The sequence below is a fragment of the Arthroderma uncinatum genome (genome assembly GCF_011692745.1).
Source record: "Arthroderma uncinatum strain CBS 119779 chromosome Unknown scaffold3, whole genome shotgun sequence".
Lineage (NCBI taxonomy): Eukaryota > Fungi > Ascomycota > Eurotiomycetes > Onygenales > Arthrodermataceae > Arthroderma > Arthroderma uncinatum.
In genome coordinates, this window is record NW_022983865.1 from 2,452,308 (window position 1) to 2,465,142 (window position 12,835).

The 12,835-nt window shown below is 46.8% G+C and overlaps 5 protein-coding genes across 5 annotated transcripts; 1 reads left to right on the forward strand and 4 right to left on the reverse strand.

The window, feature by feature from the left end:
• Positions 1-170: 170 nt before the first annotated feature.
• On the reverse strand, positions 171-1,535 carry GIQ15_04493 (ankyrin 2,3/unc44; the record flags this gene model as incomplete). Its single annotated transcript, XM_033551910.1, has 1 exon — positions 171-1,535. The coding sequence occupies one exon, from the start codon at positions 1,533-1,535 to the stop codon at positions 171-173; it is 1,365 nt and encodes a 454-aa protein (XP_033405640.1).
• A 1,399-nt stretch (positions 1,536-2,934) lies between these two features.
• On the reverse strand, positions 2,935-3,286 carry GIQ15_04494 (uncharacterized protein; the record flags this gene model as incomplete). The annotated part of the gene is made up of 2 exons (XM_033551911.1): positions 2,935-3,129; positions 3,191-3,286. The coding sequence occupies 2 exons, from the start codon at positions 3,284-3,286 to the stop codon at positions 2,935-2,937; spliced, it is 291 nt and encodes a 96-aa protein (XP_033405641.1).
• Positions 3,287-5,113: 1,827 nt separating this feature from the next.
• On the forward strand, positions 5,114-6,526 carry GIQ15_04495 (uncharacterized protein; the record flags this gene model as incomplete). Its single annotated transcript, XM_033551912.1, has 1 exon — positions 5,114-6,526. The coding sequence occupies one exon, from the start codon at positions 5,114-5,116 to the stop codon at positions 6,524-6,526; it is 1,413 nt and encodes a 470-aa protein (XP_033405642.1).
• Positions 6,527-7,212: 686 nt separating this feature from the next.
• GIQ15_04496 (diacylglycerol o-acyltransferase) lies at positions 7,213-8,574 on the reverse strand (the record flags this gene model as incomplete). The annotated part of the gene is made up of 2 exons (XM_033551913.1): positions 7,213-8,239; positions 8,327-8,574. 2 exons carry the CDS (start codon positions 8,572-8,574, stop codon positions 7,213-7,215), a joined length of 1,275 nt encoding a protein of 424 aa, XP_033405643.1.
• Positions 8,575-9,075: 501 nt separating this feature from the next.
• On the reverse strand, positions 9,076-11,729 carry GIQ15_04497 (uncharacterized protein; the record flags this gene model as incomplete). Its single annotated transcript, XM_033551914.1, has 4 exons — positions 9,076-9,780; positions 9,876-10,100; positions 10,690-11,647; positions 11,707-11,729. The coding sequence occupies 4 exons, from the start codon at positions 11,727-11,729 to the stop codon at positions 9,076-9,078; spliced, it is 1,911 nt and encodes a 636-aa protein (XP_033405644.1).
• Between the last annotated feature and the right edge of the window lie 1,106 nt (positions 11,730-12,835).

The following is a 12,835-nucleotide window of genomic DNA, read 5'->3' on the forward strand; positions in this document are numbered from 1 at the left end:
CATAATATTGCCTATCTACACTTGTTTCTGATGCTTAGATTACGTGCTCATAGCATAAATAGCACACAGCGTATAAACTGGTAAAGAGATTAAAGTAATATACATCAATAAAAACACCAATTGCAAACCCGTAGAAAGGAATATATAGTCGAGATGACAGCTCGCGCAGTCTAGCCGACTATTACGACGTCTGCCTCCGTTCGGCCTCCGTCGTCGGCCTCTATGCTTGCACCCTTCCCTCGTAAGAGGTTGGATACTTCCTCATTCTTCGACACCGACAAAAGAGTGTAGCCATTACTATCTCTAATATCTAGAGAAGCTCCCCGGTCGAGCAAAAGAGTGACGAGGTATATATGTCCAAAGAATGCCGCAATGAATAATGGAGTTCGGCCATCCTCATCCCGAGCCTCTATATCAGCTCCTTTCTCAACGAGGAATAGAGCCATCTCCAGATCCCCTTTTCTCGTTACCGAAGCGAGAGGAGTGCTACCTCCTGCATCCTGAGTCTCTATATCAGCTCCATGTTGAAGCAATAGCTCGACTAGTTCTTTACAAACATTTGCCGCTGCAGCAGCCAAGGGAGTACTACCGGTATCATCCCTGGCCTCTATATTAGCCCCCTTATCAAGCAGGATCTTGACAGTTTCAATATTCCGGCTCTCTACAGCCACAGCTAAGGGGGTGTAGCCACTGTCATCTCGGGACTCCAGATCGGCCCCGTTCGCAAGCAGAAGCCTGACTATTCCCTCACATCCAAGTTCTGCAGCAGCTATGCCTAGGGCGGTACGGCCGTCCCAGTCCCTGGCCTGCGTAGAAGCACCTGCCTGGAGCAAGAGCTTAACTATTTCCGTATATCCGCGTTCTGCTGCTGCACTTAAGGGAGCAGTGCCATTTTCCTGATTTTTAGTCGTGAGACAAACGCCTCTCTCAAGAAGAAGCCTGGCTATATCCTCGCGTCCGGCTTCTGCTGCTCGGGATAGGGCAGTATCACCATGCTCACTCTCGACATCTGCGTCTGCCCCGTTATCAAGCAAGAACTTGACCATTTCTATATCCCCTTCGTCCGCTGCCATCATTAGCGGGGTATTGCTCTCGACATCCATAGGATCTGGATCTGCTCCTCCATCAAGTAGTAGTTTGACTACCTCCTTGTTACGGCCTATTGCTGCCCAAAATAGAGCCGACCGCTCATGGACGGTGTCCTGGGGGTAAGTCTCAGCTCCATTCTCCAACAAGAGTTTAAGCACGCCTATGTGCCCTTTGATGGCCGCTAAGACTATCGGCGGCTCCAAGTACCAGGTCTGAGGGTCGCCGCCTTCATCGAGCAATTTTTTGACAGCCGCTTCTTCCCCGGTATGTGCAGCATACACAAGTCCCGAGCTCTGCGAGTTCCGCACATTATAGCGATACAGGTGGGTATTCAGATTTTGGTAAAGCTGGCGGCATGTTTGGACGAGTGCATTGATATCCTTCTCGTTCCCCAGGGCCTCGGTAATCAGCAGGAACAGTTCAAGGGGCAGACTAAGCAGCGGCATCGTCTTTGTTTCTTTCCGGGTCGTCCGCTGTCCTTTTCCCTTTTATCCTTTTCCTTTCTTCCTTTCTTCCTTTCTTCCTTTCTTCCTTTCTTCCTTTCTTCCTTTCTTCCTTTCTTCCTTTCTTCCTTTCTTCCTTTTTTCCTTTCTTCCTTTCTTCCTTTTTTCCTTTTTTCCTTCTTTATACTCGTACCAGCGGAGTTGGAAGTCAAAAAGCGATATCACGTGCCTCGGGTAATGAGTCAGCACTATAACTCGACGTTTTTATATTTTATATCAAAGAACGACAAGAGAAAGCGAACAAGGGGCCTCCGTTGCTTGTCCCAACTCGGCACGACGGGCAGGTAATTATCCCTCAGGACACTCGAGCTGTTTCAGATGAAAGGGGAACCTTCAGCCATGGGCCTGCTTAGCTCGACTCGACCTTGCTGGTGCTGTTGACAGCGACAATGCCGGCGGAAAGGAGTCGAATTAATGGCCAGCATCAGGATGTCATCATGCATGAAGGTTATTAACACCTTGCAGACATTTATCACCAGCTCACCAAGCCACCAACGGGCGACATATAAATGCTCCGTCCTTAGTCAGGCCAGTCTGAGAGCAGTGCAGCAGTGAATCCGCTGCTCCATGGCGCTCCTGAAACACTGGCGTCTCCACCAGGGCCGGCCACAGTTCGGCTATCACGAATCACTGATCGCGCCCTGATGTCAGTGGCTGGAATGCTAGCCTCCACCGGCGAGCTTAAGACAAAAAATCTCCCTAAGGCTATGTCCAATCAGCCCTCTTTGGGACCAAATGACAGTCCTCCTCCCCTGTTGCCATTGTTGAAACACGAGTCTGACGGAGGGGGAGGTGGAAGAGGATGCTGGAAACGACATCGTCCCTCGCCGGACGGGTTGTCGATCTCATTCTACCTATCATATCGAGATCATCGTTGATATGGCACCGAGGCGACGACCGTGGCACAGCTATCATCTTGTCCACTTCTGTCCGCTTCGTTGTCATCGACAGGCGAACGTTGACGTCACTCCTGTTCGCTTCTCCCACTGATACGCTGTTCGCCAGTGCTACATGTCCACAGTTATAATTGGGATCCGCAATCTTAACTCTGCTTCCCCATATTTTCGCGTGTAGTTCCTTGGATGGCCACTTTTTAAAATGAGTTGTCTAGATGGCCACTTTATAACCCTAGCCTAGTAAAGTAGGTACCTCTATATTTTATTAATTACTAGTTTGATAATTATTCTATTATGTATTAGAATATATATCTAGAATTAATAATATTAGCCTCTACTAATATCGTATATTATAAAACTATATATTATTTTTATCGAATATTAAATTAATAATATATAGACAAATATATAAATGAATATAAAATAATAAAAATATTTCCCGTATTCTAGTTTAAATTCGCATCGACGTGAGGTTCCTGTCCGGCCAATGGTCCGATCGACGCCTGTGGTGATGGAAGCTCCCACAGATGGCGGACAGCAGCAGCAATGTTCTCGAGGACGATGTCATCCTCTTTGGCCGTGAGAGCCTCGCCGCGTACTCGCTCCATAACAAGATATGTTACTGGTAGAGCGTTCATTCGCTGTTCGGTGAAGTAGTCATAGACCTTGGGTGTGTACGGAGTACACGATGCTGTGGTCTACATTTTCGTTCACAAACTGCTGCAGTATCGCTTCGGCTTCCGTCACGCCCGTGCTGTACTTGATCCAGATATCGCTATTGTATGGGATGCCGGTCATCAGCGCGCGGAGGAACTGAAGACTGCTCCATGATACCCGACAGAAAGGGTTGCAAGGCGATTGAACAGCTACGTAGTAGCCTCCATGTTAGGAGTGTCCTCGCCATCTACACTGTACTTTCCGCTCTTTCGGCTGCTGAAGACAGCATAAGTCAGTTGGCAAGACTGAGAATTTAAACGGTAGAACGAAGTGTTTGTTCATCTGTTCGGTATCAATGGTACAGAATGTCGAGAATAGTACTCTGTAAGTTGTAACTCTGAAATACTTGAGCATGAGGACCAAAGGCTGTTAAAATAGCCTAGTACTACTATTTTTTTCATATCTTATTATTTTATTTTATTTTATTATTTTTATATCTTATTATTTATTATATAACTATTTTCTACCATATTGTATAAAATTTTAACAGTTAATAATATTAAATCTAATAATAAATATATATTATTATTTAAAATAAAATACTAACTTAATAGCTACTAAGATATATATTTAATTATTTATTAAGAGATTAGGAGTTAGAAGTGCAGGAATTACAGTATATCGCCCCTAGTACGCGGGTTCTCTAGCGGCGACAATCAATCTCTCACTTCTTCATGCTTCCGTCGACAGAACTCAAGTTTCAGGCGACTCTCGCTATCCTTGCATGTTTGACATGCAATATTGAGGAGTTATCCTGTTTAACTGGCGTGCTGGTCTGCCCAATCAGCCTCTGCTGCGTTGATCTCGCTTCGTCCTGCTTTCTCTTCTCTTTCTTCTCTTTCACTTCTTTCTTCTGCTTCTACGGAGCATCTTCTACTTTCGCTTCTTCCCGTCCTCGCCCCAGCGGCTGGAGATTTTCAAGAACTATACGCTTAGTGATCGACTGGCATCGGTTTAGACTTTCCACCCGTGGTACATCTCATTTTCATATAGATCACCGGGTCCACCGTGGTTACATATACGATTCAATTACTCCGACCCCCTTGACGAGCTCTGCTCTTGTGCCCCATGCCCCCGCAGTCCCTTCTTCACCCTCAATTGCCGTGTTCTTTTATATATCACGCCGGGGAACGTCTTCCCTAGCCGGCTCTCTCTTCCTCTCCCTTTCGCCCGTGATTGTGCTGGTGCATTTGACCATATTCTTCCCCTGGCCGGCCTGGTGGAACATGTCCTGACCCTTTAGTCATTCTTTTATTTTGCGCATTTGGGAACGTCGGTCCCTATATACTGTGAATATTGTGGCCATCCGTTGGAGCTTAACATAGGTTCGATTAATACCGCGAGGGATATTGATGCACTGAGAGAAAGGGAATTACGACCAAGTCGCGGACTGACTGATCCGTGGCTTTATCCATCACACCTATCCAAGTTAAAAAAGAAAGGATTTGTTTTTAGTACCTGTCTTGCAATATGATTATCGCCTCTCGACGGAATTTGCATGACATGAGTGTGCGCAGGGCTCCTGCTACCCTATCTAATGCCAGCCTACGGGTTCCATTACTCGACTCTCCACTCCCTTCTCCCAGCCTACCGTCCGTATTACCTCGCCAAGGCAAAGAGTCTTCGCCGAGATGGTTAATACGGCTTCGAAGACTGTCTGTATGGATTGGATGCCTCGTGGGCATATTCCTATGTCTACGGTCATTTCTCAGACCCACGCGCCTCGACCCGGTCACCCTGCCCGGCAGCTACGAAATCATTGAAAGCGAGACATTACCAGAGGTGGCAGGTCCAGTTCTTATAGAAGACGGGCGCGGACGGACGAGATGGACGGTTTCGCTTCCGGAGAATCTGGACTATCCCCTTTCTCCTTCGGAATATTCGAAGCTATGCACACAGACTGAGGCAATGGCACGCCACCTCGCCGATGGCAAAGACAATGGCGGATATTACCATGTGGACAAAAACTATATGGATATCGATGAAGCCAAATCGCAGGATATTCTTCCGTCGAAGTTGAATGGTCGAACCCCACGAAATGTTGCTGATAATGTCGTCGGCGGTGATAAATATCTCAGGATGCGGGATACCATGCCCGTATGCAAAAAGAGTTTGACATTCGTGATGCAGACTGAAGACGCCGGTTTGGGTACTACCTTGATGGGTCTATGGATGAGTTATGGCCTTGCGAAGAAGGAAGGGAGATCATTCTTTATTGACGACAAGAATTGGTCTTATGGTCGATATACCAGATATTTCAAAACCCCTACATTGCCCGACTGCCAACCTCCTCCTGTTTCGCATAGGACTCCCTTCCCTCATCACGCACGCCATCTCCTCGTTTCATCCGCCACGATCCCATGGACGTTTGGGCACAAGTTTAACGAACAGTTCGAAAGAACACGGAAAGCAGGTGCCGAACGTCAAAAGGAAATGTTCAAGTTTCTCCGCGCAGGGTACGAGGCGCTATTTCATATCGATAGCGATGATGCAAAATACCTTGAACACCGAATGACGGAAATTCGAAGCTCAATTCCAAAGAGCGGCGGGCCACTGATTAGCATCCACGTCCGTCGCGGTGACTGTCATCCGCTTGAATTCCAATATGAGAAATCGTATATACCACTTGATGTATATGTTGACGCGGCAAATGAACTCGTCACCTCATTCTTCGACAAGAAACTCAGCACTACCTACAGCATCAACAGCAGTAGTAGCAAAAAGGCCTCCAAGGCCCAGTACATAGCTACATCGAGCATGATTCTCGCCTCCGATGACCCGGAGACATATTCCTCCCCTGAGATGAGAGGGATCATCAAAGCCCAGTCTTATCTCTCCTTAACCAGCAAAAACATCCTGGACGCCGAACCCCCAATCGACGACGATACACCATCAGGAAAGTCTGCGAAAATTGTCGCCAAGAAGACACCAAAGGACGCAAACATTGGCTGGGAAGGCGGATTTTTCAGCAGCATTTTCTGGTCACTTGGAGATACATCGCTCATCCCCTCTGCGGAAGGCAGCCCTTCTGCATCCGGGGGCAAGTCATCCGTATTCCCACCACATCGCGTCGTCCGCGAATCGGAATACAATCGACTTCGCTTCGATCCCTCTCCACAGGCACTGCAGCTGCGCGAGCTAGTTGCTAAAGCATATCTTGTGGATATATCGCTTCTAGCAGAAGGTGATGGGGTTGTTTGTGGTGTGAGCAGTACCACATGTCGCCTATTGGCCGTTATGCTCGGATGGGACAAGGCCATTTCCCATGGAGGCTGGAAGAACGTTGATGGAAACCTGGACTGGACAGGAATCTTTTTATGAGGGGCTTCGTCTCTCGTTTTATATCCCTTCTACGTTATACGTTTGTTGACGTTCTGTTCTGGGAATAAATTTCTGGCGTTAATTGTTTTTCATTTTTTTTATCTGGTTCTACTGAGCGCTTGCAGCGATCATACATTCGTTATTCTACTAACCACACGTTTGTTTTTTCTTTTCTTTTTTTGAAGCAACATGATACCCGACATATTGCTGGCGACCAATGTCACAGAATATTTTACTTCTGGGTTCCACATAGAAGCACGACCTACCTCCACGCACATATATCATAGATCACTGGATATCGATATCTAGAGTGTCGTCATACAATATGACTTGTTACACTGGGTGTGAAACACATTGATAGACAAAATCGAGATGAACCATAGAAATACCTAGTGCATTCTCAATAGGCTCCAGCGCATATTATTTTCTACATTTATACTCGTAGCGTAAATGGAAAGGTTGTTTGACAGCTTCATTCCTGTGGCACTAATAAATATGGAGAGTACAGAGAGTATATGGTTGTGTATCCCCGATGATGCAATATTCAACGCCGATACGCCAAAAAATGAAAACAGTGGCTATGGAAATTGTATCACAAAATATCGACGCCTCCGACCAATGGTCAAAATCATATCCAGAAAAGAGAAAGATCACCAACTAGTTGAAATAGTAGAGACACGACGCGCCTAAGCGGTGATCTCAAGCTCGGAGATCCGGTCGGGGGCAAAAGTATCCTTCCACTCGTCCCACAGCTTCTCCAGTTCCCGGATGTATTTCTCATGCAGCTCGTCAACGTATGCATCTTCAATCTTATTCCTATCGCTCTGTTGGATAACGTGAATCGGTCTACCGACAACGATATTCAACGGTCTTCGGTACGGCATTAAGCCAACATCATAATTAAATACCCCTCGAGCATGGAAAAGCGGAATCGTAAAGCCCATCGAACTCTTGACGAGCATTTGAAATTTATGAATGAGCGGATGCTGATCAGAATCTATCTGCTCGTAAAGCTCGTTTTCGCCAAATGCGAGGATAGGAACGAGATCCGCGCCCGTCCGAATAGCAAGCTTCACGAATCCCTTTCGTCGACGAAGTATCAGGCGGAGAGTATTTGGTCTAGCATCGAGAGACTCTCGCGCCCCGCCTATGACGATGGTAATTGCCCGCCCCATGCCTTCTTTATTCAAGCCACCCTTCGAGAGGATATTCTCGCATGATTCTCGCGATACACTGCCTAAACCCATTGCCAGTGCCCAGTCACGGTAGAAGGGGAGACGGAAATTGGAGTCCAGCGTAAGTAGCGTATTGGTAATTCCCGGGAATAGCTTCGAAAAGCCCAGACCCTCGGTAGCGAACGCCGCAAAAGCCCCATGGGAGATGATTCCATGCGGATGGTAACCGAAAATATACTTTCTAGTTGGTGGGAGTTGTACTGTACGGTGAAGGCGAGCTGGGAAATATGACCCGAACAGCTTCCAGATGGGGAGGGATCGAATGAAGTTGTTCCGTCGAGATAGATTTCCGTCCGTTGCAGCTTTGGAAAATAGCGAGATGTAGATCACATATGGGAATAGAATTGGCCAGAATAGAGGGATTGCGCAGCAGAAGAAGAAGGACATCAGGCAAAAGGCGATGGAGATTGTGTGAAGCAGCACAACGAGAGTCTGGAGTCGTCTTTTAAGGCTGATATTTAGCGGAGCCCATCGAATCCTGCCAGACCAAAGGACAGCTTGTTAGTCTCGAGATATACCATATATAGTATTATTGAATATAAATTCCCCAGGTTTAAGAACATACCCCCTACGCTGAGAATAAGCGTCACCAGACCGAGTCTGGAGAGTTGTGGTAGTATCGTTCGGTTTAAACGAATCCGACCTCGTCCTGACCAGGCCCTGGCTTCTTTGAGCAAACTGAGACGCAGATAACCCATATGCTGTACTGCTTGCCGAAGAGGAATCGTTGTCTAATGTATCCGGAGACGAGTTCACCATGCGTCGGAACTGTCGCATGGAGCCCGTATAGTCCTCCACAGATTGCCCGTTCATTTCAGCGAATACTCTGTCAATGTCGGGCATGGAGGCTGAGATGATAATGTCTATTCTTTGAATTAAACAATGCAGTCTTTGGAAGCAAGCGGCCAGACAGCCTTGGAGTGATGTTTCAGCGCGAGGTGGCTATGTCAACCTGAACAAAGTAGACCGGTCTCTATATATGCATCCCCAGGCCCAGTGAAGGGTGAGTGACTATCGCATGAAAAGGCCTTGACAAGTGAATGAAGGCACAAGTGAAGACAGTGTGAAGATAGGAAACAAATCAGCTTTACAAGGAGGTTGGACTTTGACCTGTGAATGCTGGATGACGTAACAGAACATGGCTTGGTTTCTTATCGAGGCTAATCTAGTAGTTTATCACATGCATCAACTTCCTTTTTCTCATTGTTTTCGTTTCTTTTTATTCAATATCTCGACTACAGCCTGAGAGACATCCAGAATATCTTTTAGGGGATTCCTTCTAATCCGTCGACATGGCCCGTAAATCGTTGGTCCTCATAGCCCATAGTTGGCAATCCACACACGGCGGTACTCGTGAATGATAAGTTCGGTAAATTTGCGGATGGCATCGTACAGATCGAGCGGTTCGTCGACCATGATGGTCGGATGGTCCTGCAACAGCGTACGCAGATGAATACGGAACCTAGCCAGCATGATGTCATAATAGGTGTGTAAGGGTTCGTTGAACTGCCATCCGTCTGGCGGAGGAGATAAAGGCTTCCTAACGGTATACTTCAACGCACGCACGGCAACGTCGCTGTTGGGAGTCTGGACGGTGGTTTTGAATCCATCAATCGAGCCAAATGGGGTATAATGCCATCTAGAGCGGACGTTGCTGAAGATGCTGATATGGTGACGTTGGGATTCTTCGTTGAAGGTTGCCTCGTGGTAACGGCCTTTTCTCCGGAGGTGCTCACGGAAGCAGATAGTAAACTGTTCGAGGACCGTGGAATAGTATACTAAACATTTCTGGCCAGGCAACCAGCCAAATGGTGGTGGTTTCTCCGGGACCTTCACTGCCTCCTGGAATGCGCGTGCAGCAATTGCAAAGAAATAACGCTCGGTATTGTTTTTGAATTCGAAGCCTGGAGGAGTGGGAGGCGGGGGTGGCAGAGGAGAGAAGGCAGAGATGGCTGGCGTGGCAGCTGGAGTAACGGGCGTATTTGGCGCTGTTGGAGTAAGAGTAATTCCTGGTATCCCCTATATTTAAATGCATGAGTAAAGACGAACTACCTCGCCATATGCCATCACCGCAAGGCCAATGGAAGCATGAAAAGTGATAAGGGAATGCATACTTTGGTCGGATCGCCTGCAAAGAGAACAGCTGGAACGCGGATCATTCCCTCGCTATCAACAATATAAGGACCTGTCCCGCCCCCTCGGAGCTTCTCAGCCAAGGAGACTTCAAAATCGAGCATGGAAGCCAACTGAGAAGTGTCCGCGAGCGTCATCCCAGATAAGCCTGCCTGAATGCGGCTCAGACAGACATCCATGGCATCTGATGTAGCCAGAGAGCTGCCCTGGCAACTTCACTAGGCAGGGAATATAGATCGAGGAACACGGGATTCTAATATCGCTGTTTATATCTGTCGATTCTGTCGAATCCCTGTTGGCCGTTTTCTGACAAGTGGTTGTATTGTGTGAAGGTAGAAGGTGAAAGCAGGAAGTTGAGTGCAGAGAATTTGCAAGAATTATTGTAGGCGTGACAGCCTATATTGTTTTGAAAAGAAGACCATGAAGTAGGACGCCATGGCAACCAGGAGGAGATACTGTAGAATCATCTCCTGGGTGCGTCCTCTAGGGTTGGGGTTAGTTCTAAGTATATTTCTGAGCATTATAGCTAGAAATGCAAGCCATAAGATAACAATAGAGATAGAAAGATATATCCAAGGCAAGTAAATTGTCAAAAAGATGTATTATTTTAGCGCTTCATGGGTATATAAAATCATCTATCTTGCAGTTGGGTCTATAGCCAAACATATTTCAAAAATGCAGCTGGACCATGGACAAATGTAAATTGAACAAAGCAGAAATCAGCCTGTGGTCATAAATATCTATTCTCCTGTTAGCTAACAGACACCATTGTAAGGGGTCAGACGATAAGTATACCTCATTCAGGGACTTGGAATCCATCACAGCTCGTCTCTTTTGCTGTATGTATCGGCCTCGCAGGAGTTGCCGAGCAAATGGGATAACACGCTCCTTTACAGCAATGGGAGCCACGGTATGTGAAGTCGTATCGTCTTCTTTTATGCTTTTTGCATCCTCGTCATCTGAGGTTGCCGAGGATCCAGCCTTGCTAGCCTGTAGCTCTTCCTTTCGTTTCCGCTTTTTAGATTTCTTCTTGTCTTTGGATCTCTGTTTATCGCTTTTCGAATCTGTTGAGTCTGCATCAACCGGAGTTTCGGCTCTGGATGCGGAAGCCGATGGCTCGGTCGCAAAACCACTATCTGCAATATCCCCAGACTCTTCCGACCCTTTCTTCCGCTTCTTTCTTTCCTTAGATTTCTCCTTCTTCTCCTTTCGTTCTCTCTTCTCCTTCTTCTCCCGCTTTTTCCTCTCTTTCCTATCAATATCTTCACCCGCCGACTCCGTGATAGGTTTTACCTCTTCACTGTCTTCCGACTCCTTATCCTCTTCGCCATTCGGTATCTTATTCACCTTGTCTGGCACTAGTAGCCCGCCGCCAATAAAGTTCATGCAACCCCATCTCCGTTCAATATAAGTCAGAGCTTTAATATCACTTTTCACCTTCAATTCTTTTTCAATTTCGACTTCGCTTCTCCCATTAAGTCGCCCTAATAGCCCCTGAAATGCGTCTAATCCCGTGGGTTCATCGTCTATCAGCGGCCGGCGGGGTTTAGCGCCTAGCCCAAGGGTATCGTCCTTGAGGGAAACTCGGATATGACTGGAGCTGGCAGCAGTATAAGTATCGGCACGGTTATTGTCTGCTACGCCTAGATATTCGCCAGGCGCCCAACCCTGGGCGGTCATGATTTTGTGGCCATAGTTGGACGTCGATCGTGTCCACGAGGTGTTATTTGGGTCGTTGAAGATTTTCGTCTTTCTATTGCAGAGTCAGTTGGACTGGCATGCAGATTCAATTGCTACAAGCCATATACTCACTTTTTAGGACCGGCTAAACCCATTGTGACGGCTTGAGGATTTAAGTAGAGTGAAAACGCAGGTGGAAATTTATTTTTATCGAGATGGACAAAGCTTGGACAGACGAGATAAAGTATTTCTTCTGCACCGCCGCTTTAACCGTTCTACATCCAGACAAAATTCCCATGCCCCCTGCAAACTCGCACCATGTACCGAGTAATCATTTTTAAATTAATAAAACTCCAATCAATGATTTATAGCCCAATTTAATCTCGCTTTAAATCATTTATTACATCTACAGCGCCGCCTATATAGATTGCTACACGCCGGTGAAAAGGACGCCGCAATAAGGATGCTGACATAACCACATCCCACCGGATTAATATTTACCCGTAGCTCTATTTTGACCTTCAAAGTTGAATCTCGAACTTCGGCTTCAAAACAATTCAAAACAGTTCGCAACAGGTCGCAACACCTCGCGCATCCCGTCGTGACCTTGAAACCGTCTGTCAAAGAAAAGGAGATGGCCCCCAGACAAGCTGCCCAAAGGCGACGACCGAAACCCCCCGCGAAAGGTAACTGGAGAACAAACACGGTGGACAGTGAAAGCGGGCTGTCCGTCGATTCGGCTGCGGAGATCACGGCAAATTTACTCAAGAAACTAAACAATTCTGTGAGCAGCAAGTGCTGTTGCTAGCGTTATGTTTATGATATCTATCAATATGGCTATGGTGTTTCAGGAGTATTAACAAGTGTCATTCTCCTAGGCAGTAGGAAGGAAACCTGCCAATGATGGACGCCAGAAACTCCAGTCTCACCACAAAGCATGTGTCAAGAAAGTAGAAGATAAACTAAGAGAGGTGTCGCAATCAAATGGAAAAACAATGTAGGTATTGTGTTGTACTTACATCCTGCTAATTATAGGCTACTGCCCGATTTTGGAACCCCAAACTTCCACCCAAGCTCGTCTTACCGGTTTATTGACGTATCAATAGCCTAGCATACCGCAAGACACAGCTTGAAAGGTTATCAGATCTAGCAAAGAAGAAGCTGGAGATTGAGAGCGAGATAGCCAAACATACACTGTTTCTGGAGAAAGAATATGAGATGGCAAGAGGAACAGTGAAAGCCATGCTAGAGAAAAAGATCG